This window comes from Ornithorhynchus anatinus, chromosome X1 (genome assembly GCF_004115215.2).
Source record: "Ornithorhynchus anatinus isolate Pmale09 chromosome X1, mOrnAna1.pri.v4, whole genome shotgun sequence".
Classification (NCBI taxonomy): domain Eukaryota; kingdom Metazoa; phylum Chordata; class Mammalia; order Monotremata; family Ornithorhynchidae; genus Ornithorhynchus; species Ornithorhynchus anatinus.
This window is the reverse complement of record NC_041749.1, coordinates 51,172,904-51,199,330: the sequence shown is the minus strand read 5'-3', so window position 1 is coordinate 51,199,330 and position 26,427 is coordinate 51,172,904. Positions and strand designations below refer to the sequence as shown.

At 49.0% G+C, this 26,427-nt stretch overlaps 1 protein-coding gene across 1 annotated transcript; it reads left to right on the top strand.

Moving 5' to 3' along the window:
- Window positions 1-99: 99 nt before the first annotated feature.
- Window positions 100-24,702, top strand: TMEM43 (transmembrane protein 43). Its single transcript, XM_029050994.2, has 12 exons — window positions 100-309; window positions 11,461-11,610; window positions 12,699-12,833; window positions 13,552-13,646; window positions 14,227-14,276; window positions 15,026-15,095; window positions 16,083-16,153; window positions 16,665-16,786; window positions 17,495-17,569; window positions 20,171-20,272; window positions 21,354-21,471; window positions 22,330-24,702. The coding sequence occupies exons 1-12, from the start codon at window positions 298-300 to the stop codon at window positions 22,530-22,532; spliced, it is 1,203 nt and encodes a 400-aa protein (XP_028906827.1). The 5' UTR covers window positions 100-297; the 3' UTR covers window positions 22,533-24,702.
- Window positions 24,703-26,427: the final 1,725 nt, after the last annotated feature.

Sequence of the window (26,427 nt, the reverse complement as noted above, 5' to 3'; positions counted from 1 at the left end):
ACGGTGGCCATTCCGGCGAGAACTACACCTCCCAGGAGGCCTCGGGCCGGATGAGGGGTCGGGGGGTTGGGAGGTGCCCAGAAGAACGCTTTTACGAAGGAGCGCAGTAGGCGGCGGCGGTGCAATGCGCAGGCGCATCCTTTTCTTGCCACCCCTTGCATGCCGGCTGGTGGCTCTGTAGCGAGCCCGGTCGCGGTCCGGGAAGAAGTCTGAGTTCCGCCTGCGTCGGTGGGTCCTGGCCTTTCCCCGTTACCGGAGCTCCGTCCGAAGGGGGAGCAACGGCAGTAGAGGCTGACCATGTCCAGGAATGTAAGTATTTTCCTCGCTCGCGCCACACCCATCGTCTCCTCGGTGGCCCGGGATCCGCCCGCCCGGGCCTCACAGCCCCAGGGAGGTGCCGAGGGCCACATACTTCTCTCCTGACGCTGTTCCCATTTTCTCCCAGTGCTGCGAGGGTCAGCTTTCCCGGCGATGGGATCGGGGAGGCGGTGACTCGATGGCTTGCTCTTCGGTCGCCCCCTCGATCCTCCCCCCCGCCCCTTCCCATTTACTGAGCACCTGCTCTGAGTACTTGGGAGGCGACAGGACAGTAGAGTTGGTAGAAACGTCCCCTGCCCACACCGAGCTTTTGCGCGGAGCACTGTACTGAGCGCTTAGGGGGCTACAGTACAACGGAGCTGCTAGGCGCGATCCCCGAGGAGCCGAGTAGAGAGTGGGGGAGACATTTGAGCGGGGTCTTTTTGGTAAAAAGTCCCGTTTGAATGCCGCCTGGCTTCGGGTGTGTAAAACGGAGTGAAACAGTGTGGCCTAGGGGAAAATAATAATAATACTGATGATAATAATGATAATGTTGGTATTTGTTAAGCGCTTACTATGTGCAGAGCACTATTCTAAGCGCTGGGGTAGATACAGGGTAATCGGGTTGTCCCACCTGAGGTTCACAGTTAATCCCCATTTTACAGATGAGGTAACTGAGGCACAGAGAATAATGATGGTATTTAAGTGCTTACTATGTGCAAAGCCCTGTTCTAAGCGCTGGGGGATACAAGGTGATCAGGTTGTCCCACGTGGATCTCACAGTTTTAATCCCCATTTTACAGATGAGGGAACTGAGGCCCAGAGAAGTGAAGTGACTTGCCCAAAGTCACACAGCTGGCAAGCGGCAGAGCTGGGATTAGAACCCCTGACCTCTGACTCCCAAGCCCGTGCTCTTTCCACTGAGCCACGCTACAGTCCCTATCCCACATGGGGCTCACGCTCTTAAGTCACAGGGTGGAGGATTTCAACCCCGTTTTGTAGAAGTGACGTGCCCACGGTCACACAGTTGACAAGGGGCAGAGTCAGGATTCGAACCCATGACCTCTGACTTCCAAGCCCGGTCTCTTTCCACAGAGCCACGCTGGGAAAGCGCCCAGCCCTGGGAGTCAGGTGACCTGGGTTCCAATCACGGCTCAGCCACTTGACAGTTGTGTAACCCTGGGCGAGTCACTTCGCTTCTCTTCGCCTCAGTTCTTTCATCCGAAAAAGGAGATCGAATGCCTGTTCCCCCTCCCGCCTAGACTGCGAGCTCCATGTGTGGACCTGGTTATCTCATACCCACCCCATTCATTCAATCTTATTTATTAAGAAGCAGTGTGGCTTAATGGAAGGAGCCCGGGCTGGGGAGTCAGAGGTCATGGGTTTTAATCCCCGCGCCGCCGCCTGTCAGCTGTGGTGACTTGGGGCAAGTCACTTAACTTCTCTGGGCCTCAGTGACCCCATCTGTCAAATGGGGATTAAGACTGTGAGATCCACGTGGGACAACCTGGTCACCTTGTATCCCCCAGTGCTTAGAACAGTGCTTTGCACATAGTAAGCACTTAATAAATATCACCATTATTCTCTGTGCCTCAGTTACCTCATCTGTAAAATGGGGATTAACTGTGAACCTCAGGTAGGACAACCCGATTGCCCTGTATCTACCCCTGTGCTTAGAACAGTGCTTGGCCCATAGGAAGCGCTTCAATATCATCATCATCAAGTGCGTAGGTGTGCAGAGCATGCTGCTGAGCACTTGGGAAAGTACAATACAGCAGTAAAGAGTGACAGTACCTGCCCACAGGGAGCTCACAGCCTGTGCTTGGCACCTAGTAAGTGCTTACCAAATGCCACAGTTGTTATTATATTACCCAGTCGGATCGGGAGGCAGAAATGTTTTTGTGGTCATAACAGTTAAGCCTTGAATCAGGACAGTCCCTTCTCTCAAAGCATTTAAAAAGGGGGAAAAGATGACCCTGTAAATCAGAGATCTGTAAGCTCCTCTAGACTGTGAGCTCCTTGTTGGCAGGGAACGTGTCTACTGCCTCTGTTGTACTCTCCCAAGCGCTTAGTCCAGTGCTCTGCACATTCATTAAGTCATTCAATAGTATTTATTGAGCGCTTACTATATGCAGAGCACTGTTCTAAGCACTTGGAATGAACAAGTCGGCAACAGATAGAGACAGTCCTTGCCCTCTGATGGGCTTACAGTCTAATCGGGGGAGACAGACAAGAACAATGGCAATAAATAGAGTCAAGGGGAAGAACATCTCGTAAGAACAATGGCAACTAAATAGAATCAAGGCGATGTACATTTCATTAACAAAATAAATAGGGTAATAAATATATATACAGTTGAGCGGACGAGTACAGTGCTGAGGGGATGGGAAGGGAGAGGGGGAGGAGCAGAGGGAAATGGGGGGAAAAGAAGGTTAAGCTGCGGAGAGGTGAAGGGGGGCTGGTAGAGGGAGTAGAGGGAGAAGGGGAGCTCAGTCTGGGAAGGCCTCTTGGAGGAGGTGAGTTTTAAGTAGGGTTTTGAAGAGGGGAAGAGAATCAGTTTGGCGGAGGTGAGGAGGGAGGGTATTCCAGGATCGCGGAACGACGTGGCCCAGGGGTCGACGGTGGAATAGGCGAGACCGAGGGACGGCGAGGAAGTGGGCGGCAGAGGAGCGGAGCGTGCGGGGTGGGCGGTAGAAAGAGAGAAGGGAGGAGAGGTAGGAAGGGGCAAGGTGATGGAGAGCCTTGAAGCCTAGAGTGAGGAGTTTTTGTTTGGAGCGGAGGTTGATAGGCAACCACTGGAGTTGTTTAAGAAGGGGAGTGACATGCCCAGATCGTTTCTGCAGGAAGATGAGCCGGGCAGCGGAGTGAAGAATAGATTGGAGAGGGGCAAGAGAGGAGGAAGGGAGATCAGAGAGAAGGCTGACACAGTAGTCTAGCTGGGATATAACGAGAGCCTGTAGCAGTAAGGTAGCCGTTTGGGTGGAGAGGAAAGGGCGGATCTTGGCGATATTGTAAAGGTGAAACTGGCAGGTCTCGGTAACGGATAGGATGTGTGGGGTGAACGAGAAAGACGAGTCAAGGATGACACCGAGATTGCGGGCCTGAGAGACGGGAAGGATGGTCGTGCCATCCACAGTAATAGGGAAGTCTGGTAGCGGATCGGGCTTGGGAGGGATGATGAGAAGCTCAGTCTTGCTCATGTTGAGTTTTAGGTGGCAGGCAGACATCCAGGTGGAGACATCCTGGAGGCAGGAGGAGATGCGAGCCTGAAGGGAGGGGGAGAGGACGGGGCAGAGATGTAGATCTGCCTGTCATCTGCGTAGAGATGGTAGTCAAAGCCGTGAAAGCGAATGAGTTCACCAAGGGAGTGAGTGTAAATGGAGAACAGAAGAGGGCCAAGAACTGACCCTTGAGGAACTCCAACAGTTAAAGAATGGGAGGGGGAGGAGGCGCCTCCGAAGGAGACCGAGAATGACCGGCCAGAGAGATAAGAGGAGAACCAGGAGAGGACGGAGTCCGTGAAGCCAAGGTGAGATAAGGTATGGAGGAGGAGGGGATGGTCGACAGTGTCAAAGGCAGCAGAGAGGTCAAGGAGGATCAGAATGGAGTAGGAGCCATTGGATTTGGCAAGAAGGAGGTCATGGGTGACCTTAGAGAGAGCAGTTCGGTAGAGTGGAGGGGACGGAAGCCAGATTGGAGGGGGTCTAGGAGAGAATGGGAGTTAAGGAATTCTAGGCATCGATTGTAGACGACTCGTTCTAGGATTTTGGAAAGGAAGGGTAGTAGGGAGATAGGGCGATAACTGGAGGGGGAAGTGGGGTCAAGGGCGGGTTTTTTTAGGATGGGGGAGATGTGGGCATGTTTGAAGGCAGAGGGGAAGGAGCCATTGGAGATTGAGTGGTTAAAAATAGAAGTTAAGGAAGGGAGGAGGGCAGGGGCAATGTTTTTAATAAGGTGAGAGGGAAGGGGGTCCGAGGCGCAGGTGGAGGGGGTGGCACTTGTGAGGAGGGAGGAGATCGCCTCTGAGGATACTGCAGGGAAGGATGGAAAAGTAGGGGAGAGGGTTGGTGGGGGGGAGGGGAGAGGCGGAGGGGTGACTTTGGGGAGCTCAGACCTGATTGTGTTGATTTTTGTGATGAAGTAGGTGGCCAGATCACTTGGGGTGAGAGATGGGGGAGGGGGAGGAACACGGGGCCTAAGGAGAGAGTTAAAGGTCCAGAACAATTGGCGGGGGTGACGGGCATGGGTGTCGATGAGGGAGGAGAAGAAGTTCTGCCTGGCGGAGGAGAGGGCAGAGTTAAGGCAGGAAAGGATAAATTTGAAGTGTGTGAGGTCAGCTTGGTGCTTGGACTTTCGCCAGCAGCGCTCAGCAGCTCGAGCATAGAAGCGTAGAAGGCGGACAGAAGAGGTGATCCAGGGCTGTGGGTTAGTGGAGCGAGAGCGGTCTCTCTGACCTCCCTTCCTCCTCTCTCACCCCGCTCCAGTCTATTCTTCACTCCGCTGCCCGGCTCATCTTCCTGCAGAAACGATCTGGGCATGTCACTCCCCTTCTTAAACAACTCCAGTGGTTGCCTATCAACCTCCGCTCCAAACAAAAACTCCTCACTCTAGGCTTCAAGGCTCTCCGTCACCTTGCCCCTTCCTACCTCTCCTCCCTTCTCTCTTTCTACCACCCACCCCGCACGCTCCCCTCCTCTGCCGCCCACCTCCTCACCGTCCCTCGGTCTCGCCTATCCCGCCGTCGACCCCTGGGTCACGTCCTCCCGCGGTCCCGGAACGCCCTCCCTCCTCACCTCCGCCAAACTGATTCTCTTTCCCCCTTCAAAACCCTACTTAAAACTCACCTCCTCCAAGAGGCCTTCCCAGACTGAGCTCCTCTTCTCCCTCTACTCCCTCTGCCACCCCCCCTTTACCTCTCCTCTTTTTCCCCTTTTCCCTCTGCTCCTCCACCTCTCCCTCCCCATCCCCACAGCACTGTACTCGTCCGCTCAACTGTATATATTTTCATTACCCTATTAATTTTGTTAATGAATTGTACATCGCCTTGATTCTATTTAGTTGCCATTGTTTTTACGAGATGTTCTTCCCCTCGACTCTATTTATTGCCATTGTTCTTGTCTGTCCATCTCCCCCGATTAGACTGTAAGTCCGTCAAACGGCAGGGACTGTCTCTATCTGTTGCCGACTTGTTCATCCCAAGCGCTTAGTACAGTGCTCTGCACATAGTAAGCGCTCAATAAATACTATTGAATGAATGAAAGGGAAAGGGGGGCGAGAGAGTCGAGATGAGTAGAGAGGGTGGAGTTGAGAGCGGAGACCTGATCATCGAGAGTGGGAAGTGCGGACAGGGCGGCAAGGTGAGGAGAGATGCTTTTGGAAAGATGGATGGGATCAAGAGAGCGGAGATCTCTGTGGGGCAGTAGCAAAGATTTGCAGGGGGAGGGAGTGTGAGAGATGAGGCAGGTGAGAAGGTTATGGTCAGAGAGAGGATTTCAGAGTCGGTGAGGGAGGAGATAGTGCAGCAGTAGGAGATGACGAGATCGAGGGTGTGACCGAGTCGGTGAGTGGGCGCGGTATGGTGGATCAGGAGGTCGGCAGAGTCAAGGAGGGATAGCGGGCGGGCGTCAGAGTCATCGGGTACATCCATATGGATGTTGAAGTCTCCGAGGATCAGAGTGGGCAGAGAGAAGGAGAGAAGGAAGGTGAGAAAGGGGTCTAGGTGGTTGAAGAAGTCGGAGGTGGGACCAGGAGGGCGGTAGATGACAGCGACAAGTATCTGGAGGGGGTGGTAGAGGCGAATGATATGGGCTTCGAAGGAGGGGAAGGAGAGGGAAGGGGGAGGAGCGATAGTGCGAAAGCGGCAGCGGGGTGGGAGGAGGAAGCCGACGCCTCCTCCCTTACCGGTGAGTCTGGGGGAGTGGGAGAAGGAGAGGCCTCCGCTGGAGAGAGCGGCGGCGGAGACCGTGTCTTCGGGAGTGAGCCACGTTTCTGAAAGGGCGAGGAGGAAGAGAGAGCGGGAGAGGAAAAGGTCATGGACGAAAGGTAGTTTACCTGTCATGGAGCGGAGGTTCCACAGGCCACACTTGAAAGTAGCTGTGGGTGCAAGGGGGGGAGGAGGGGGAGACCGGGGGGAGGGGAGGGTTTGGATGGGAAGGAGGTGGCAGGGCCCTGGATGGGGAGAGGGGGATGAGGGGTAGTGTTGGGACAGGAGGACTGGGATGGGGCGTGGGTGGGGAAGAGAGAAGGGGGGAGGGGGTGAGGAGGGGGTTTGGTGGGGGGTAGAGTAGGGGGAGGGGGAAGAGGGGTAGCGCTGGTAAAGTGGGGTTCTAGGGGAGGGGGGGAGGAGGCAGAGGAGAGAGCGGGAAAGAGCTGAGCGAGAGAGGGGAAGGGGAAGGGGGGATAGGAAGGGGCGGGAGGGAGGAGGCGGGGAGGAGGGACATGGCGAGGCCAGAGAGGTGGGTGGCAGCACTGACAACAGTAAACAGTAACAAACGAAATCGGTAATATAGCAACAAGTGCTCGATAAATATGGTTGATTCTCTACCTGGGAAAATCATGGGGTGAAAAATCATTGAGCAACCATTTGCAAAACTAGAAGGGAAGGGGTTTCTGGATAATTTCAAGAATGGCTTCCTGGAGAACATGCCCGTCGAATTTAATCTCCTTCTGAAAAGGAGTGATATATGCCATTAGCTCGAGCTGTTGTTTCTGTTCATCACCTATTTGCTATTTTTAAATTCATATTAATAGAGGAACTAGGATTCAGCACTTCAGGGGATGATTTGCTAATAGTTGAGAGGCATATTAACGGCTTTTACATAGAAGATAATTGGCTGTCTACTTGGTCATCGTCACTGAGGACAAAAACAAGAGGAAGTGGGTTTCACCTGCAGTTTGAGGGATTTATGTTGCCGTAGGAAGAATTGCCTAACTTCAGTTTGTGGACCATCCCATCCCTGTGTGGGATAGGGACTCTGCTGACCTGACTGTCTTGTCTCTACCCCAGCGCTTAACACGGTACTTGGTACATATCACCTCAATACTTATTATTATTATTGAAATGGGTGACCAAGTTAGTTTGCAGTATCCCCTTTTAAGGAGATCTTTTTAAAATCGAGCAAATCTCTTCTGTTGGGGGTTTTCACTTCAGCAGACTTCCCCGTTCTTCTTTTCAGCTGGACTTCAACTTCATTGTAACTTGAGGTCCCAGCTTTTTGTCGTGAGTAGCATCTGGGAGCCAACCATAGCTAGTGATCTTGAAGAAAGATGATTCTTACTGCTGTGTGGGATAGACAGACTTGGAAAGCTGATAGGTCTAGAGGTGGGAAGACTAGAGATGAGATTGTTGACAGTGATTGAGGTGTGAGTCAGTCAGGGCCCGGACTAGGATGGTGGCTGAGAGCTGGGATTGAAAAGGGGTATCTGGGAGGAGGTCGAGCAGCTTCCTTTATTAGAAAAGGTAAGTACAGTGTGTCTGAGTCCAGTGGCCTGTTTTTCTGATCACAGGCTCATATATGATATGGACAGCACTGATTATTTTTAAGGCGAAGCCAGTGTTTTAGTTGAAGCTTAAGTGTCACGTTAGACGTTAACCAGACCACTTTTAACTTGAAGCATTTTCAGCCTTTAAGAAATGGTATCTGATTTCGAAGGTTGCCTTAGCTTCATCTGGAAGAAATCAGTGTTAGTGATTTTCTTCCCTTACCCTCTCATTATTACTTGAGCATCAGTATCCTAATGCCTTCAAACATGCCCACGTCTCCCCCATCCTAAAAAAACCCGCTCTTGACCCCACTTCCCCCTCCAGTTATCGTCCTATCTCCCTACTACCCTTCCTTTCCAAAATCCTAGAACGAGTCGTCTACAATCGATGCCTAGAATTCCTTAACTCCCATTCTCTCCTAGACCCCCTCCAATCTGGCTTCCGTCCCCTCCACTCTACCGAGACTGCTCTCTCTAAGGTCACCCATGACCTCCTTCTTGCCAAATCCAATGGCTCCTACTCCATTCTGATCCTCCTTGACCTCTCTGCTGCCTTTGACACTGTCGACCATCCCCTCCTCCTCCATACCTTATCTCACCTTGGCTTCACGGACTCTGTCCTCTCCTGGTTCTCCTCTTACCTCTCTGGCCGATCATTCTCGGTCTCCTTCGCTGGAGCCTCTTCCCCCTCCCATCCTTTAACTGTTGGAGTTCCTCAAGGGTCAGTTCTTGTCCCTCTTCTGTTCTCCATTTACACTCACTCCCTCGGTGAACTCATTCGCTCTCACGGCTTTGACTACCATCTCTACGCAGATGACACGCAGATCTACAACTCCGCCCCTGTCCTCTCCCCCTCCCTTCAGGCTCGCATCTCCTCCTGCCTCCGGGACGTCTCCACCTGGATGTCGGCGCGCCACCTAAAACTCAACATGAGCAAGACTGAGCTCCTCATCTTCCCTCCCAAACCCGGTCCTCTCCCAGACTTCTCTATCACCGTGGATGGCACGACCATCCTTCCCGTCTCTCAGGCCCGCAGTCTCGGTGTTGTCCTTGACTCGTCCCTCTCGTTCACCCCACGCATCCTATCCGTTACCAAGACCTGCCGGTTTCACCTCTACAATATTGCCAAGATCCGCCCTTTCCTCTCCACCCAAACGGCTACCTTACTATTACGGGCTCTCGTTATATCCCGGCTAGACTACTGTGTCAGCCTTCTCTCTGACTTCCCTTCCTCCTCTCTTGCCCCGCTCCGGTCTATTCTTCACTCCGCTGCCCGGCTCATCTTCCTGCAGAAACGATCTGGGCATGTCACTCCCCTTCTTAAACAACTCCAGTGGTTGCCTATCGACCTCCGCTCCAAACAAAAACTCCTCACTCTAGGCTTCGAGGCTCTCCATCACCTTGCCCCTTCCTACCTCTCCTCCCTTCTCTCTTTCTACCGCCCACCCCACACGCTCCGCTCCTCTGCCGCCCACCTCCTCACCGTCCCTCGGTCTCGCCTATCCCGCCGTCGACCCCTGGGTCACATCCTCCCGCGGTCCCGGAACGCCCTCCCTCCTCACCTCCGCCAAACTGATTCTCTTTCCCTCTTCAAAGCCCTACTTAAAACTCACCTCCTCCAAGAGGCGTTCCCAGACTGAGCTCCTCTTCCCCCTCTACTCCCTCTGCCATCCCCCCTTTACCTCTCCGCAGCTAAAGCCTCATTTTCCCCTTTTCCCTCTGCTCCTCCACCTCTCCCTTCCCATCCCCACAGCACTGTACTCGTCCGCTCAACTGTATATATTTTTGTTACCCTATTTATTTTGTTAATGAATTGTACATCGGCCTTGATTCTATTTAGTTGCCATTGTTTTTACGAGATGTTCTTCCCCTTGACACTGTTTATTGCCATTGTTCTTGTCTGTCCGTCTCCCCCGATTAGACTGTAAGCCTGTCAAACGGCAGGGACTGTCTCTATCTGTTGCCGACTTGTTCATCCCAAGCGCTTAGTACAGTGCTCTGCACATAGTAAGAGCTCAATAAATACTATTGAATGAATGTAATGCAGTGATTGATAATGGGCAGAAACCTTTCAAGCTGTGGTCCATAGAATATTGCTTATAGGGCAATGGATAGGGTGATTGTGTTCAGATTTGACACAGTTCATTTATCTGTTGTGCCTCTCTTTAAGGTGAAAACATTTCACAGACATTATCTAATTCATTCCCTTTCCCTTCCTCATGATGGCATTATTTGGGGATTAGTGATGTGCTCAGGTCACTAAGAATGTTGTGCAAATTGCCAGGTGGCCTGTTTTTATGGTATTTCTTAAGCACTTACTATGTGCCAGGCACTGTTCTAAGAGCTGGGGTAGTTACAAATTAATCAGGTTGGACACAGTCCCTTTCCCACATGGGGCTCACAGCTTTAATTCCCATTTTACAGATGTGGTACCTGAGGCACAGAGAAGTGAAATGACTTTGCCTAAGGTCACCCAGCAGGCAAGTCCTGGAGCTGGGTGGTGAGAAGAAGAATGTCACCCCCCACTTTTTTTAAGAGGGTCTGAAACCAAGCCACTGCTTTTTTAGTGGCTTTGGAACCTTCTCTGCACTTTCACGAACCATTCCACTTCTTCATTTCCCCCATTTTCTCTTCCCTCGGCACACCGCCCCTCTTTTTGAGCACATACTGCTTACATATAGCTGCCCTTTGAAGACAGCCCCAACCAACTTTGAACTTTTTCAGCTCGTGGTTGTGACTGAAAAGATCAGTGCTATAACAGTGCTCTGCACATAGTAAGCGCTCAATAAATACTATTGAATGAATGAATATCCTTGTCTGACCTGATTGAATTGTATCTACCCTAGTGCTTAGAACAGTGCTTGGCAAGTAGTAAATGCTTAACCAGTACCATAATTATTATCCAAGCTTCTGCTCAAAAAGAGATGCACATACCACCACCCCCCGCCCCGCATAGTTGTCCAGCGTATTCAGAGAAGACACACGTTCCTGATTGCTGCTTACATAGCTTGGTCTGTCTACCACTATTGTCTTCTAACAATCTGCTGCCGTATTGCATTTCTTGGGGTAGGACTTCACCATCTTTAAGTGGTTTCTTCATCTATTAATAGATAATTTATATATAAGCATATGTATATATATATGAATATATTAAAAATTATTTCCGTATATTAACGTCTGTCTCCCCCCTCTAGACTGTAAGCTCACTGTGGGCAGGGAACATACCTACCAACTCTGTCGTACTGTACTCTCCCAAGTGCTTAATACAGTGCTTTGTGCACAGTAAGCGTTCAGTAAATGCCATTGATTTTGATGATGCTAATCTCTTTGCTTGCAGTTGCTTCTTATAGAAGAATTGACTAATACCAACTTTTTTTTTTAATTTCATCATCCTTTTTGAAAATCTTGATTTTTTTTTTTTATTTGGAGGTGTGGTGAGGTTGTGTCTAGGCTTTGGTCGGAATGAAGTCTGTCTCCCCATGTGGATTGTAAGCACCTTGTGGGCAGGGATCTGTAGCGTCCTACTTTCCCCCAAGTGCTTAGTACAGTGCTTTGCACTCAGTAGACTCTCAATAAGTGCAATCGATTGATTGGCTTTTATATTCCCAGTTATGCTCATGTTCCTAAGTGGAAATGAAATCCTTTAAATTTCATTCTGCCTTTTTTTTTTTCCTTCCCCAGTTCTCTGACACAAGTAACAGAAAAGAACATGTCAAAGTTACAAGTGACAATCAGCCAGGATTCCTGGAGCGTCTCAGTGAGACTTCTGGGGGAATGTTTGTTGGATTAGTGACATTCTTACTCTCCTTTTACCTGATTTTCACCAACGAGGTAAAGTACCAAAGCTTTAAGCGTTAATAGTTTGTGCTCTTTAAAATGTGCCTGCCCTGTTCACATTGATGGGAAGATTTTATCTAGCACACCGGGATGCCCTTTCCTGAACCTCCCGGTGGCTCCTTTTTAAAACTCCTCCCTTGTTTATTGCCTCCGAGAAGTTACAGGGTTTGGATCGGAGCCTCTGACTTCGGCCCTTAATCCTGAGTTGGGAGGAGCTGGAAGGCTCTTCACGTTTTATGTTACAGAGAGTTTTAAAACATTGCTCTTTTTCAGTATTTTTTTCAATGCAGGGTTTGGACTTGTTTAGTTAGTTACCTATGTGGAGGAGGAGCATTTATTCAGGACATTTTTTCTGTTGTTGTTTCAACCACTGTAGCACGCTTACTAATAGATGAAAATGTCAGATACCTTGTGAGAAGCAGGGTTCCCTAGCGGATAGAGCCCGGGCTTGGGAGTCAGAAGAAACTGAGTTCTAATCCTGGCTCCATCACTTGCATGCTGTGTGACCTTGGGCAAGTCACTCACCTTCTCTGGGCCTCAGTTACCTCATCCGTAAAATGGGGATTAAGACGCTGAGCCCCACATGGGATGGGGACTCTGTCCAACCTGATTGGCTCCTAGCCACCACAGTGCTTAGCACAGTGGCTCGCACTTAGTAAGCGTTTAATTAACGTCATTAAAAAACAAACAAAAAAGAAGCACGTGCATGCATTCCTGTAAGTAAAGTGCTTAATCATGGCTCAGTGGAAAGAGCATGAGTTTAGGAGTCAGAGGTCATGGGTTCTAATCCCGGCTCCACCACCCGTCAGCTGTGTGACTTTGGGCAAGTCACTTAACTTCTCGATGCCTCAGTTACCTCATCTGTGAAATGGGGATTAAGACTGTGAGCCTCACATGGGACAACCTGATTACCCTGTGTCTACCTCAGCACTTAGAACAGTGCTCGGCACATAGTAAGCGCTTAATAAATACCAACATTATTCTTATTATTAATATTAATAAGTTGTTCGTTTCATTATTATTATTAACGGTGACCCCATGGAGCCGGAACTGACTAGCTGTCTTGTCCCCCTCTCTGATAGGGCCGAGCCTTGAGGACTGCGACATCTCTGGCTGAAGGGCTTTCCCTCGTGGTCTCCCTTGACAGCATTCACTCAGTGGCTCCAGAAAATGAGGGGAGGCTTGTACACTTGATTGGTTCCCTTCGAACATCAAAGGTAAAAGTCCCTGAATCGGTTAAAAAAAAAAAAAAAAAGGCGATAAGGCCCCACAGTTCCAGCGAAGCAGTGGGGCCTGAGAAGGAAAAGGCTGTGTCAGTCTTCTTTAGGTGCTGTGCTTTAGTGTTCTGGGGCCTTAGGCTACATTAGCGTGGTTAGAGCACAGGAACCAGGATGCCAGGACTGCTGGGTTCATTCATTCAGACGTATTTATTGAGCGCTTACTGTGTGCAGAGCACTGTAGTAAGCGTTTGGGAGAGTACAGTATAACAATAAACAGACATTCCCTGTCCACAACGGTTTTACAGCCAAGAGGACGAGCTTACTTATTCAGTATTCAGACCTTTTCAGCAACAGCATTCCATGGGTTCTCTTGCTGACTGGTCTGTCGTGATGGACTTTATTTTTCCTGCTTCAGTTATCTTCCTCAAAAATGAAATATGTCTACTTCAAACTTGTTCTGTAAGATTTATGGTGGGAAGACCAAGAAAATATTGTGTATTTTTGTCCAAAGTATTGCATTTGTCTGTTCTTCAAAATTGGGTCACCTGCAAGTTAACTTTTTACATCTGTGGATTCTTTTTTTCTTCAAGGGAGTTGGTTTTCCCTTTGGGTACTGAATTCTAAGCATCTGTTGGGATCTCCTACCTGTGGTTGAAAGGTGACTGTACCTGCGGGATGTTGTCTGTGCTGACTAGAATATTTCTGATTTTTAAAGCTCCTCTCTGATCCAAACTATGGGATCTACATTCCAGCGGTGAAATTGAAGCGACAAGTGGAAATGTACCAGTGGGTGGAGTATGAAGAATCCAGGTAAATTTTTGGAATGTGAAAAGTCTGCTGCTTGCGATGCTTCAGGAAAAGAAAGTGGAAACGAATCCGTATAAGGTTAAACTGTGGGCTAGACTGTTCTCCTCTTCAGAATTTTTTTTTGCAATTGAAAATCCAGCCTCTCAAAATGTTCAGTTTGCATAAATCCCAACCTCAGAACTGGCCACTTGAAAACATAAAGATCCAGAAACATTGCTAGTCAATAAATACTGGGGTCGGGGGAGTCTGCAAAATCCACTGGTTGAAAATGCTGTAAAATCTCAAAATGCCAAATTTAGTACTTCAGGATCTGGTTGAAAGTGAAGCATTTTTTAGTAGGAGGGAAGCATTTAAAGACACCAGAGAGCTCATTGAGCCTCCCGGCAGGAAATTGTCTCTTTTAAGTTCCTGGTGTTTTTCCTAACATGCCTGGGGCAGTGATATCATAAGTGGAGTGAATTTCAGAGGTGGAGGCAGGGCTGCTTCCCTCTTTTGTCCCTTTGTCCTTCTCTACAGTGAATTGCCCATGATGCTTGGGGGCTGGGTTGGCCAATCATGCTGTGTACACTTCTTTTCACTGCAGGGAATATAAGGAAGATGGTCAAGTGAAGACGGAAAGAAAATACTCGTATAGTAAGTATCGTAAGCCCGCCTGGGCCGACAGCAACTGTCCTCTGTTCAAGCTGAGGTCTGCAGGTGCCCGATGTGGCTGAAAGAAGAGTCTTTACTTGTTGATGGCATTGCCCCTCTCGTAGTAGTCTTGTAGTTTGGTGCTTGAGGCTGCACTGTGCATAGAGCATGTAAATGACACAGTTGCTCTCCACCGGAAGCTATGTGACACACATCCAGATGTCATTCCCGACCGTTTCAGTGAAGGTTTTTAGGTTGTGTGGGTTGTAGATGCCCTTTTCTCTAACCTCCGCTCTCTATCGAAGCCTGAGATGGGTCGGGCAGAATCATTACCCGGAAATTTAACTTGGATGCCTTCTGAGGAATCAGAGGTGGAAGGAAGAGGAAGGCAAGGAGCTGTTTGTTCTCCTTCCTTTGAAGAATGTGTTGCATTGTCCTTAGGACAGACCTCTTAGCCTTGAGTAGCAAAGCCCAGCTCACCGAGGCATCAGTGCAGTTTTTTGGGGTTTTTTTTCAAATACATCTGCAAGAAGCCATGCCAAGGGGGTTGAGGAGATTTTCCACCAAGGATCTACCTCGCACTCAGTCTGTCCTGCATAGCTCTACAGTCATCCCTCAATTATCCATACTAGGGGAGAGGAGGTGTGGTACAGATAATACAGAAAAGAGACAGCAGGCCAAGGGGTGAGGGGTTTGTAGGGACAACCCCAAAGCAGGGCTTTCTTTTCTCAAAGATTAATTTTTCTCTCCAGACACTGAATGGAAAGCAGAAGTTGTGAATAGCAGGAACTTTGATCGAGAGATTGGTCATAAGAACCCCAGGTAAGTCACGTTTTTCAGAAGCTGCAGCTTTTCCCCTGACTCGGGAGGGGGCAGAGCTACATTTTTAGGCCTGTGACGTGGGCGGAGGAACGTCTGCGTTATAGCCTCAGTCTTACTGCCGACTCGCTGACTGACTACCGTGAGTCGCTTCCCTCCCTTGGCTCCCTTCTCCTCGTCGATGCAAAAGGATCAGCGCCTCCCCCTCCCCCCCCCCAAAGCCTCTCCAGTCCATCAGTGGTATTTATTGAGTGCTTACCGAGTGCATAGCACTGTACTAAGCAGCTGGGTACAACACAGTTGGTAGATATGTTCCCTGCCCACAACGAGCTTACAGACTAGAGATGAAATGAGTAGACCTTAGGTCCTTAGATAGCCTTTCCAGATAGAAATGCTTCCTGGACTCCTGAGCTTCTTTCTCGCGCTTTCCCCCCCCACTCCATCCCCACCCCCTCCATTGTGTTGATCATCCCTCTCTGGTCCTTCCCTGAGCCAGTGTACAAGGCAGAGAATCAGGCCCGGTGCCCTTGAGTCGAACGTCAGCACGTCAGAATGAAACATCAGAAACGAAACGCAGACCCCAATCTGGGATGACTTGGATATAGGCGAGTTTGATGTTTGCAGGTGTTCTTTTTTCAGGCCAGAAGAAAATGTTTTAACTGAGGTTTTGTTTTAAAGAAGTCTTTCCCAAACTAGTCTGACTGGTCTCTTCGGATGAATGTGTCTCCGGAATTGACAGCAGAGATGAGGGAGTGACTTGTGTGATCTGGTCTCATGGGCCCAGTGTAACTCAATGCTTAACTCCTAGATGACTTCATTCTGCCTGGTCCTGGGGGAAACCAGGAACTCTCCTCCCGCCAGATATATGTGTATGTGCTTGTATGGGTTGCATCTTGTTCAGCACCTAGTAGAGTGTGCTGCACAGAGTTGCCACCCAATAGCATTGGTGATGATCGGGTAATCATCTCCTGATTTTCCTCTCCCCTGAAGTGCTATGGCTGTGGAATCATTTACTGCAGTTGCTCCTTTTGTCCAGATTGGCAGATTCTTCCTTTCAGCTGGTAAGTCTTGTTCTCCTAAATTTGAAATGTCATTTGAAGTGGGTTTGATTCCATTATTAAAACACAAAATGCAGCATTCTTCCTGACTCCAGACTCTCGCCCACAAGCAGTCGGGGTGGATCTTTCTGGTCCCTTTTCTCCTTAACCAGGACACTTTGTTCAGTGCGTGGAAACTTTAGGTCCCAGGCCAGATAGCTGCTGAGGGGTCAGTGTCCTGAGGGGTCAGCGGCAGTTGGGTTACCTCAGGTTGAGGAAGGAGCTGGGAGAGGAACGACGGTGGGGGAAGGGAAGAGTGGCAGGGGTCTGAAACCAATGGGGGAAAAACTACCTTGCCATGTGTTGCAAACCCTGGGAAGCTGGAGAGTGCACACACTGATGTTTTGAAAGGGAAACGGTTTCTAAACCCACAAGGAAGAGTTTGTCATCTTGCTCTGGGTGACTCTGTCTGTTGCATAGTTTCCTGTTGGTTTTTAAAACTCATATTGACAGAATGGCACTTGACCTTGTTCAGGTCTCATTGACAAGATTGACAACTTTAAACCCCTGAGCCTGTCGAGACTGGAGGATCCGCATGTGGACATCATTCGGAGAGGAGACCACTTCTACCACAGCGAGAACCCCAAGTATCCAGAGGTAAGAAGGGGGATGTGGCCAGAAAATCGACTGGCGATTTAACCCAGTGAGGTCCAACCAACCCCAGACCCTTCAAGCTACCAAGAGTGGTCCGTGATTCCTTGCTCTCCCTCGACCGTTCCATAACTCTCCAGGTGCCCTGGCAGTCCTGATGCCAGTTGCTGATGTGGTGCTGGGAACTGAGGGCTTCCCGGGGCCACAGAGGGGCCAGAGTCTTGAGAAGTGAGGTTGGTCCCTGTCTTGGGACTTGCCCTTCGCACTGGACAAGTTGGGCAAATTAAAGTAAGCCCTCCCCCCCCCCAAAAAAAAAGGTAAAGCACCCCTTGACTCGTACTAAGCGTATTTCTTGAGCATCCTCTGGGTGCATGGTGGTACACTAAGGGCCTTGGGCAAGTTCAGCTGAAGCACAAGACAAGTTCCCTGCCCACAAAGAGCTTACGGAGATGGGGCAGTGGTATAAAAATGGCATTAAAGCAGCCTGATTGAAATATGAGATGATTAAGGAGCATTTCAGACTAGTGTCAGCACTCAGCTCTCCCCTTTCTCCACTCCCTGTTTAATTGCTGACTTGTCAGAACTACTTGAAACGTCATCTTTGTGTTCTCCCTGCCACCCCCCCCCCCCCCCAAAAAACACACATTTGTCTTCATCGAAAAGTCTTGAATGAGGTGTAACTCAGGAGTTATCTTTTTTTTCCTCTTGTTTCAGGTTGGAGACATCCGGGTTTCCTTTTCCTATGCAGGGTTAAGTGGAGATGACCCCAATCTGGGCCCGTCTCATGTGGTAAATTCATCTTCTCCCATAACTTAATTTGCTTAACTTGGCATCCTGCCTTGTGGCTCCTTTGTTGTTCCTCCATTTTCCAGTGGGCCCATCAAAATGTAAAAATTTTAACTCTTTACAAGGGCTGGCCTCTCTAATGCTCAGCTTGCATCTCTGTGATTGAAAAAGTGTTCATGTGCCTTTGAATAAGATGCCTAGCCCTCCTGTGCGCGCTCTCCCCCTCCCTCCCCTCCCCTCCTCCCCTCCCCCTCCCTCTCCCTCTCCCTCCCTCTCCCTCCCTCCCTCTCCCTCCCTCTCCCTCCCTCCCTCTCCCTCCCTCCCTCCCTCCCTCTCCCTCCCTCCCTCTCCCTCCCTCCCTCCCTCTCCCTCCCTCTCCCTCCCTCCCTCCCTCCCTCTCCCTCCCCTCCCTCCCTCTCTCTCTCTCTCTCTCTCTCCTCTCTCTCTCCTCTCTCTCTCCTCTCTCTCTTTTTTTTCCCCCACATAAAATTGTAGCTAACAAACACTGCACTGAGAGGAATGCTTTTATGATTGGATAAAATTCCGTAAAACACTTTGAGCCTGCAGTGAGAAGCAGCGTGGCTTGGTGTATAGAGTATGGGCCTGGAAGTCAGAAGGACCTGGGTTCTAATCCCAGCTCCACCACTTGTCTGCTGTGTGACCTTGGGCAAGTCACTTAACTTCTCTGTGACTGTTACCTCATCTTGGAAATGGGGATTAAGACTGTGAGCCCCATGTGGGACATGGATGGTGTCCAACCTGATTTACTTGTATCTACCCTATAGCTAGTATAGTGCCAGGTACATAGTAAGCGCTTAAAAATGCCATTTAAAAAAAACAAAAAACAAAGGCATTTGTTGAGTGCTTACTGTGTGCAGAGCACTCTATTCAGGCTTGATAGAGTTGAACAAGATTGGTATACATGAGTCCTGCCCTCAAAAACCTTATCAAGTTGAGGAGACAGACATAAAAACAGAGAGGGGAAGTAATACAGCACATAAGATGTGGACATAAGTGATCTGAGGGATTGCGAGTGCTTGAGTCCTTTTGGCGTGGAAAGGCTCAGGTTGGGAGGATATAAAGTGGGGAGAGTAAAAAGTAATTGGGGAAGGCCCTGTAGAGGAAATGTGATTTCCGCAAGGCTTTGACAGACCACATCTTCAAATATGAAGTCAGTCAATTGTATTTATTGAGCGCTTACTGTGTGCAAAGCATTGTACTAAGGGCTGGAGAGAGTACAGTGTAACAGATGCCCTCAGCAAGCATCTAGAGGAGCATACAGTCTAGAGGGGAAAAGAGACCTTAATAAGTAAAATTACAATAAAATAAATGAATAATAATAATGGTATTTGTTAAGTGCTTACTATGTGCCAAGCACAATTCTAAGCACTGGGATAGATACAAGGTTATCAGGTTGTCCCACGTGGGGCTCACAGTCTTAATCCCCATTTTACAGATGAGGGAACTGAGGCACAGAGAAGTTAAGTGACTTGCCCAAAGTCAGAGGCTGACAAGTGGTGGACCTGGGATTAGAACCCACATCCTCTGACTCCCAAGCCTGGGCTCTTTCCACTAAGCTACGCTGCTTCTCTAATGATGGGGGAGGGAGTTCCAGGCCGAGGGGAGGGCATGAGCAAGAGGTCAGCAGCGATGGGAGAGATGAGAACCAGGCCCAGTGAGTTAAATAGTTGATGGAGACAGTGGGAGGAGAAGCAGTGATGCTGAGTGTAGATTAGACTGTAAACCTGTCAATGGGCAGGGATTGTCTCTATCTGTTGCCGAATTGTACAATCCAAGTGCTTAGTACAGTGCTCTGCACATAGTAAGTGCACAATAAATACTACTGAATGAATGAATGAGTGGAAGAGAGGGCAGAGTTCTAGCAAGTAAGGATAAATTTTGAAGAGACCAAAATCAGCCTGGATTTCTGCCAACAGCACTCCGTAACACGAGTGCAAGACCATAGAGGTGATCCAGGGCTGGGTTCTTGTGGTGAGAGAGACCGGCAGGGGTGAGGGAATTGAATTTGGCGGGAAGGGTGAAGATGGAGGGTGTGGATTTGGGTAACGAGAGAGGGGAAGGTTGTGTAGGGGATTCAAATGAGGGTATGGAGGTTTGGAATAAGTGGAAGGGGTCTAGAGATCAGAGGTATGTGTGAGAGGGAGGGAACTAGAGGGGTAAGGAGCGAGTGGACTCCTCTCCCTTTCCCCCTTGGTTGGGAGGGGATTGGGAGAAGGTGAGAAGTCACCTTAGGAGAAAGCAGTGGGGGAAAAAGGTGCCCTCTGGGGAGAGCCTGGTTTCAGTGACAGCTTCAGGGCCGGGAACAGGTCGAGGATGAAGAGGAGCCTGCCGATGATGGAGCGGGGCTTCCATAGGCTGTATTTAGGCGAGGTCGTGAGGCGGAGAGGGGACCGAGGAGGCGAACGACAACAGGGGTGGCCATCGGGTTGGGTGAGAGTGAGCTGACCCAGTGTGAGGCTGGGAGTGGATGGTTTGGGTTGGCAGCACGAGAGGAGAACGGGATTGCGGTGAGCAGAGCAGAAGGCAGGCTCTCTAAGGGCACGGTAAATGATTCTCCTTTGTCCATTGTTTGCTTCTCTGAAGGTGACTGTCATAGCTCGCCAAAGGGGAGACCAGCTGGTTGCCTATTCCACCAAATCTGGGGATTCGCTGCTGCTTTTGCACCATGGGGACTTCTCGGCCGAGGTGAGTCGCTGCCCCTCTGCAGGAAGAAAGTTCACATCCTTCTTTGCCTCTCAGCCCCCTTCCTCTTTCTGGCCGAGGGCAAACGGTCTTACCTAAGACTAAACTCTTCTTGTACCAGGAGTTTCCCTTTTCCCCGAGTGGCAGGACTCCGTGTACTCTACTCCAGTCACTGTCAGCCTGGTTTCCAAGGCCCAAATTCCCTCATGTTTGTTACTGCCATCTCTGGGTGGAGCCTTTGGGCTCCAGTCCCAGGGAGTCTGGCGTGTTTCAGCAGCTCAAATTGTGAGTCACTGTTTTCACTGGTACTACGGTATCCAGGGCCAACAAGTCTTTCACCCACTCGGGTGACATCCTCATGTTAAGGCTTCTGGGAGGTTCCCCAGACAGGAAGTAAAATAAACCGTGGTGTTCTGACGGGATTTTTTTCTTTGTTCTTTGTCCCGCTGTACCTCTTTACTTTCAGTTCAATCAAACTGCTTCTCACTATGTAGAAAGTGGAAGCTGCAACCCCTAGAGTGGCCAGGTGGCTTTTTCCCTGCTCCACTCTTCACGCTACCCAGCCATCTAACTCCCTGCCTGACAAATGCCTAACTCTACTGTTGAACTATGTGCCTTTGCCCTGGCATGCATTCTCTGAAATGTTCGCTTAAAAAAAAAAATCATTCGAATTTAAAAATAAAAGAAAACGGTCAAGGACTTGCCCCTCATCCAATCCGTAAGACATGGACGCTTGAGTGTTGAGCACAATCACTGTGTGACTGATGTGAAGCAGATAAGCAGATGACTAGGTGTGTCATTGCAGTCCGTTCAGAAGGGACTGGTTTCTGGAGGCTGGCTTCTTGCTCTCGAGATCCCGTCTCCCCAGCCAACTCAGCTTGGGATGGATACAACTGCCCTGAGGGGTGAGGAAGAAGGGTTCTTGATCAGCGTGGCCAAAGATTATCCCTGTATTGCCCTTCGTGGATCTCTTCAGAAAGATTTGGGCAGGGCCGTGCTCGGGGATGGGGCCTGAGGTTTCAAAAAAATCTCTTAGCAGAAAGGGTGAGGAGGAAAGGGGTCATTCCTGATGTTTGTCTTCCAGGAGGTATTCCAGAAGGAGCACCAGAGCAACACAATGAAGACCTGGGGCCTGCGAGGCGCAGGCTGGCTAGCTATGTTTGTTGGCATCAATCTCATGACTAGAATTCTTTATACTCTGGGTAGGTTGGTTCCAGAGCCCCGACTTGGGCCATCTATATTGTGTAACAATGATTAAAGAGATTGTAATTCAAGGGGGTCGGTGACTTACCTGGATTTAGCCAGATGGCGGGGTTGGAGAGTCTGCACCTAGGCCCTCCTCCACCCCCTCCCCTTCCACCTTAGTCCCCCTCACGGACCGACAGTCACACAGCGAAGCTTAATGCTCCCGTGAACTTTGCATCGGCAGCCCTCCTCTTCTGGGAGTCTTTTCCAGAGCAGATGGGCAGCCTTGGCCATTCTCAGCCTTGGATGACTCCCTAGGGGTCAGTTTGGTTCCAGGGATAATCTGGGAGTTGAGGGAGTCGGACCAGGCCCGAGCCTGCCCTGGAGTGAACCCAAAACCTGGGTCTCTTCAGAATTGCCTTGGCTCCCTTGGCCCTCTCTCTGGGGATGAGCTGGAGCCAGGCCAGCAGGCGTATAGTCTCTGCACGGGAGCAGGCCCTATTTATAGATTCCTCGCCCCATCCTCAGGGCTGGGTCAGCCTCTCCTGTGTACTCCCTGCCTCTTGGGGTGGGCCGAGACCCTCTGTCGTCGACAGCCCCAGCCATGGGCATCAGAGGGTTCCTGTCAGCACACCCCGTCTGGCATAACCTGCTCTGGCAGCAGCCAGGAGCCTTGGCTAGGCATCACGCCTCTTCCTTGACCACCTCTGGTCTACCGTGGTCACGGCCAAGACCGACTCTGATCCCGTCGCCGTTCCCCCCATCTTTGTGTAGGCTGCATGTTAGAGACACGTAGGATATTTGAATGGTCAGTCGCTTGTGAGTCTCCAAATGGTTGCATCAGCAGCAGCTTCATTGCCTTCCTCTCCCCACAGTGGACTGGTTTCCCCTCATCCGCGATCTGGTCAACATCGGACTGAAGGCGTTTGCCTTCTGTGTGGCCACCTCCCTGACTCTGCTGACCATTGCCGTCGGCTGGCTCTTCTACCGTCCCCTCTGGGCTGTGTTCATCGGCTTGCTGGCTACGGTTCCCATCGTCGTCGCCCGATCCCGGGTGCAAGCAAAGAAGCATGACTGAAGATGGCTCCAGTTTCTTCTCTTTCTGCCTTCACCGTGGTGAAGAGTGTTTTACCCCAAAGGAGCATCTGTCACAGTTCAGGCCCTCCCAGCAGGCCGACAGCCATTTTGTCGTCAACTCTGGGCACCAAAGTTTCTGCACGGGACCTTTTTAAAAATCTTTCATTCTCCCTCCAGACGATAACAGCCTCAGAGACCCAAAGATCTAGGTGGTGGGGATCAGCTGGCTTAAGCCTCCCTCTCTTCTTCCTGACAGCTTTTGGCAAGTGGGAGGCGGTGGTTTTGGCTGGGCAGCAGAGGCTTTTTTGTTATTGTACTTGACCCTTTGGCAAGATAGAGCTGAAGGAACTGGCCTGTCGCACAAGGCAAGATCCTCTAATAAAATGTGTTAATTGTGCAAAGTATTGTCAACCTACCCTACTAATGAAAAGACCCAGAGGGGGCGGTGGCCAGAGGTGTGCTGCCCTCGTGGCTGAACAAACTTGAGCTTATGTATAAAAATTCATAACTTGCTCTCTTTAGTAGGTTCTCGTCCAGTTTTTCCTCTGTTGGGAATAACAGTGTTGCTTCCATATCCTATTTTAAGAAGAAAATTACTTTAGGTCAGAGATTTGAGTTTTCTTTTTCATTTAACTTTTGTCAGCATTTCAGGCTGTTACACAACAATACATGCAGCTCTCTCTTTGAAAATTAGTTCTGCGTAGATGTAGAAAAATAGGATTCCTGCCTAGTAAAGCTTTGTTGGGGGGGGGGGGGCGGAGAGGAGTGGGAAGGGGGAGGTTTAATTATTTAAAGGAATCTTTTTCACTGGGTAAAGTGACCATTCAGGCGTTTTTCCCTGCGATTTTCTATTTGTCGATCTTGAAGTCAAACGTCACTTGGCCAAAAATCGTTAGTGAAACCCTTTTTTTTTTTTTGTGGTGGGCTGGGGACTAGGAGGGAAGATAGGGAAAAGGGAAGAGGGCAGTAGGGAAAGGTCTTCACATTTATCCTAATTATATGCTTTATGAAATTTTCAATGCAATTTTTTGGCAAAGTACTTATTACTTTAAAACACTTATGGGTTTCTTAGATGGGCAGGACTAGTTGAAGCTTTAAAAAGAAAGGGCTAGAAATTGAACCAAAGGTATCCAACTACAATACAGTGCTCTTTCAGTTCCTTGGGTTACTTTTTGGCAGATATATTTTTTTCTTTTTAGTAAACAGGGAAAAGAAGTGGGACATCAATAGGAAATTAAGGAAAAGGGGGTCTCGATTTGGTTATTAGAGAGTGCCTAATCCGGAGGAATCAAGTGTCACGGAACAGGTTCTCTCTTGCGGGGACCTGTTGAGGTTGCTATTTTACCCATCTGGGTGATTGAGGGAGAAGCCTGGATACAGGCTACCTAATCTAAATGCTGTCAGTAAAGTTTCTTGGTGCGGGTTACCTGTTGCCATAACGTAACTGGCAACAACGATCTCTTACCGCCCAACCAGTCAACTCAAGCAATCCTCCTTTCTCAATCACTTTCCCACCCTTTAAAGATAACGATGTTGTAACCTCAGAGGTAGGAAGGTGCATGGTGTTATTTTCTTCTGTTAAATATTCAGAAATGGTTCTTTTCTTAGATCAGTTAGGATTCCGGTTTGGAGTAAGACATGTTGAAGCCTAAGTACATCATTTGTTCTTATGTTCCCCTTCGTATCTCGGGAGCAAGGCCAATGTCAAGAATCCTCATTACATTTTTTTTTTTTTAAATTGTGATGTTTCTACTTAGTTACCAAAATAAGTTAGAATGGCTACTCCTTGTTGGGTAAGCAGAAAACACTGGGTGTTGCTCTTCCTCATTTACAATTTGAAATTCTTGAAAGATGGTTCTTGAACACAAGTAACTTCAATTGTCAACACTGAAGACAATGGTGATTTGGAAAGCAATTTGTCTCTATCTGCTCTTTCGTGCGAGCTCCAAAAATCTGCCGATTTCTAAATTGCTCTCGAGCTAAATATTGTTAATGTCATTTTGAAAATGGTTGGCATGTTTCAGTGAAAACTGAATACTGACCTTTTGGGTTTCTAAGAAGAATAAATTTCTTAAAAAATTTTTTAAATGTCTCTGCATCAAGACTGTAAATGTGATGTTTTCCTCTTTTGCAGCCTTTACCAATTTAAATGAGTTATGAAAGTTACCTCATTCAGATGCTGTGCAATTATACTGAAGGGTGCACTAATGTTCTGTAATAACTGGCTTCTAAATCAGGTGACCCCCATTATCCTCTAGAAACAGCCTAGAAGAATCCATCATCCACTTTCTTTTAGATAATCGTTAGCTTTGCGGATCTACAGGTCACGAAAAAAATGGAAAGTTGCTTTTTCCAGAGGATGAATTATATATTTAGGGTTAAGTCACTTTGGGAATTGAAATCCACCGTTAAAGCCACAGATACCTGGGATAGTTTTTCTGCATTTTAAAAACCGTCTCATGTTTTGGATCCTTATAACAGAGATGACATGGACCTGAAACTTTGAGGTTTCTCCCCAGATTCAGCATTGCTCTGAGGACAAGTGCAGATGACGCAAACTGATTAGCTTACTGAAAGAAAAGGTAAGATTTCATGCTACAGGAAATTTAAATTCAAATTTTGCCTTTACTGGGAATAGGGTTTCTATAAGGAACATTACAGTTGTTTCTCAACATGTTTGCACTGGTCCAGGATCTTGCTACAAGATGAATCATCTCTGTCGTGCTTAGCCAAAATATACTCACATTCCTAACATCTGTGTCCTGGGGAATTTTTAGATAAATTTGCATCAGATTACATCAACCCAGATATTCAGTCACCAGATCCCGGGGGTCCCATCTTCACCAGATCTCTAGAATCCACCCCTTCCCTCTCCACCCAAACTACTGCCACACTGGTCAGTACCTATAGCCCCTCAACTATGACATTAGCCTCCTCGCCTCCCTGCCTCCAGCCTCTCCAGTCTGTTCTCCACTGTGACTTTGGGCAAGTGGCTTATCTATGCCTCATTTTCCTCCTCTGGAAAAGGGGGATTCAATACCCATTCTCCCTCCTACTTAGACTATGCGCCCCATATGGGACAGGGATTGTGTTCAACCTGATTATCTTATATTTACCCCAGCACTTAGTAGAGTGACTGGCACATAGTAAGGCCTTAATAAATTCCACCATTATTATTCACTCTGCCTGGATCATTTCTCTAAAGCGTTGCTCTGCGCCCGTCTCCCCACTCCTCAAAAACCTACACGGGTTTTCCTTCCATCGTTGTGTCCAGTAGAAACTCCTGACCATTGGCTTTTAGATACTTGATCAGCTCTCTCCCACACAACTGATCCAAACATTTTTGTTCTTCTGACACCAAAACTATTCGCTGAGCCCCACTCTTCACTTCCCTCCTGGCTGGAACTCCTTCCCCCTCTGAAAAGTCCAACTAAAATCATATCTCCTCCTGGAACCTTTCCTGACTAATCTCTCGTCTCCCCACTCTATCTCCCTTCTTTTCTGTGGCGCCTTTACCCTGAAGTACTTTGCTACTCAACCCACTTGGGCGCTTATACTCGGTGGCCTCTCCTACTTACAGTTTCTTTTAACGTCTGTCTCCCTGGCTAGATTGTAAACCATCTGGTATGCTCTCCCAAGTGCTTAGTACAGCACTGTGCACATGGTATGCACTAAGTAACACTGATTAGTTGAGGACACAATAGATTTGAGAGTACAGTAGTTAGTGGACACGCTCCCTGCCCTCAGGGACTTAGAGTCGCAATAGGGAGACAGACACTAAAATGATTCGCAGGTAGGAGGAAGCAAAGGAGTAAAGACCAGTAGGTAAGTGCTGTGGATGGAGTGGGTACCGTAAGTACTTCAGTGATGTGCTGGGGAGGGAGACACATAGGATA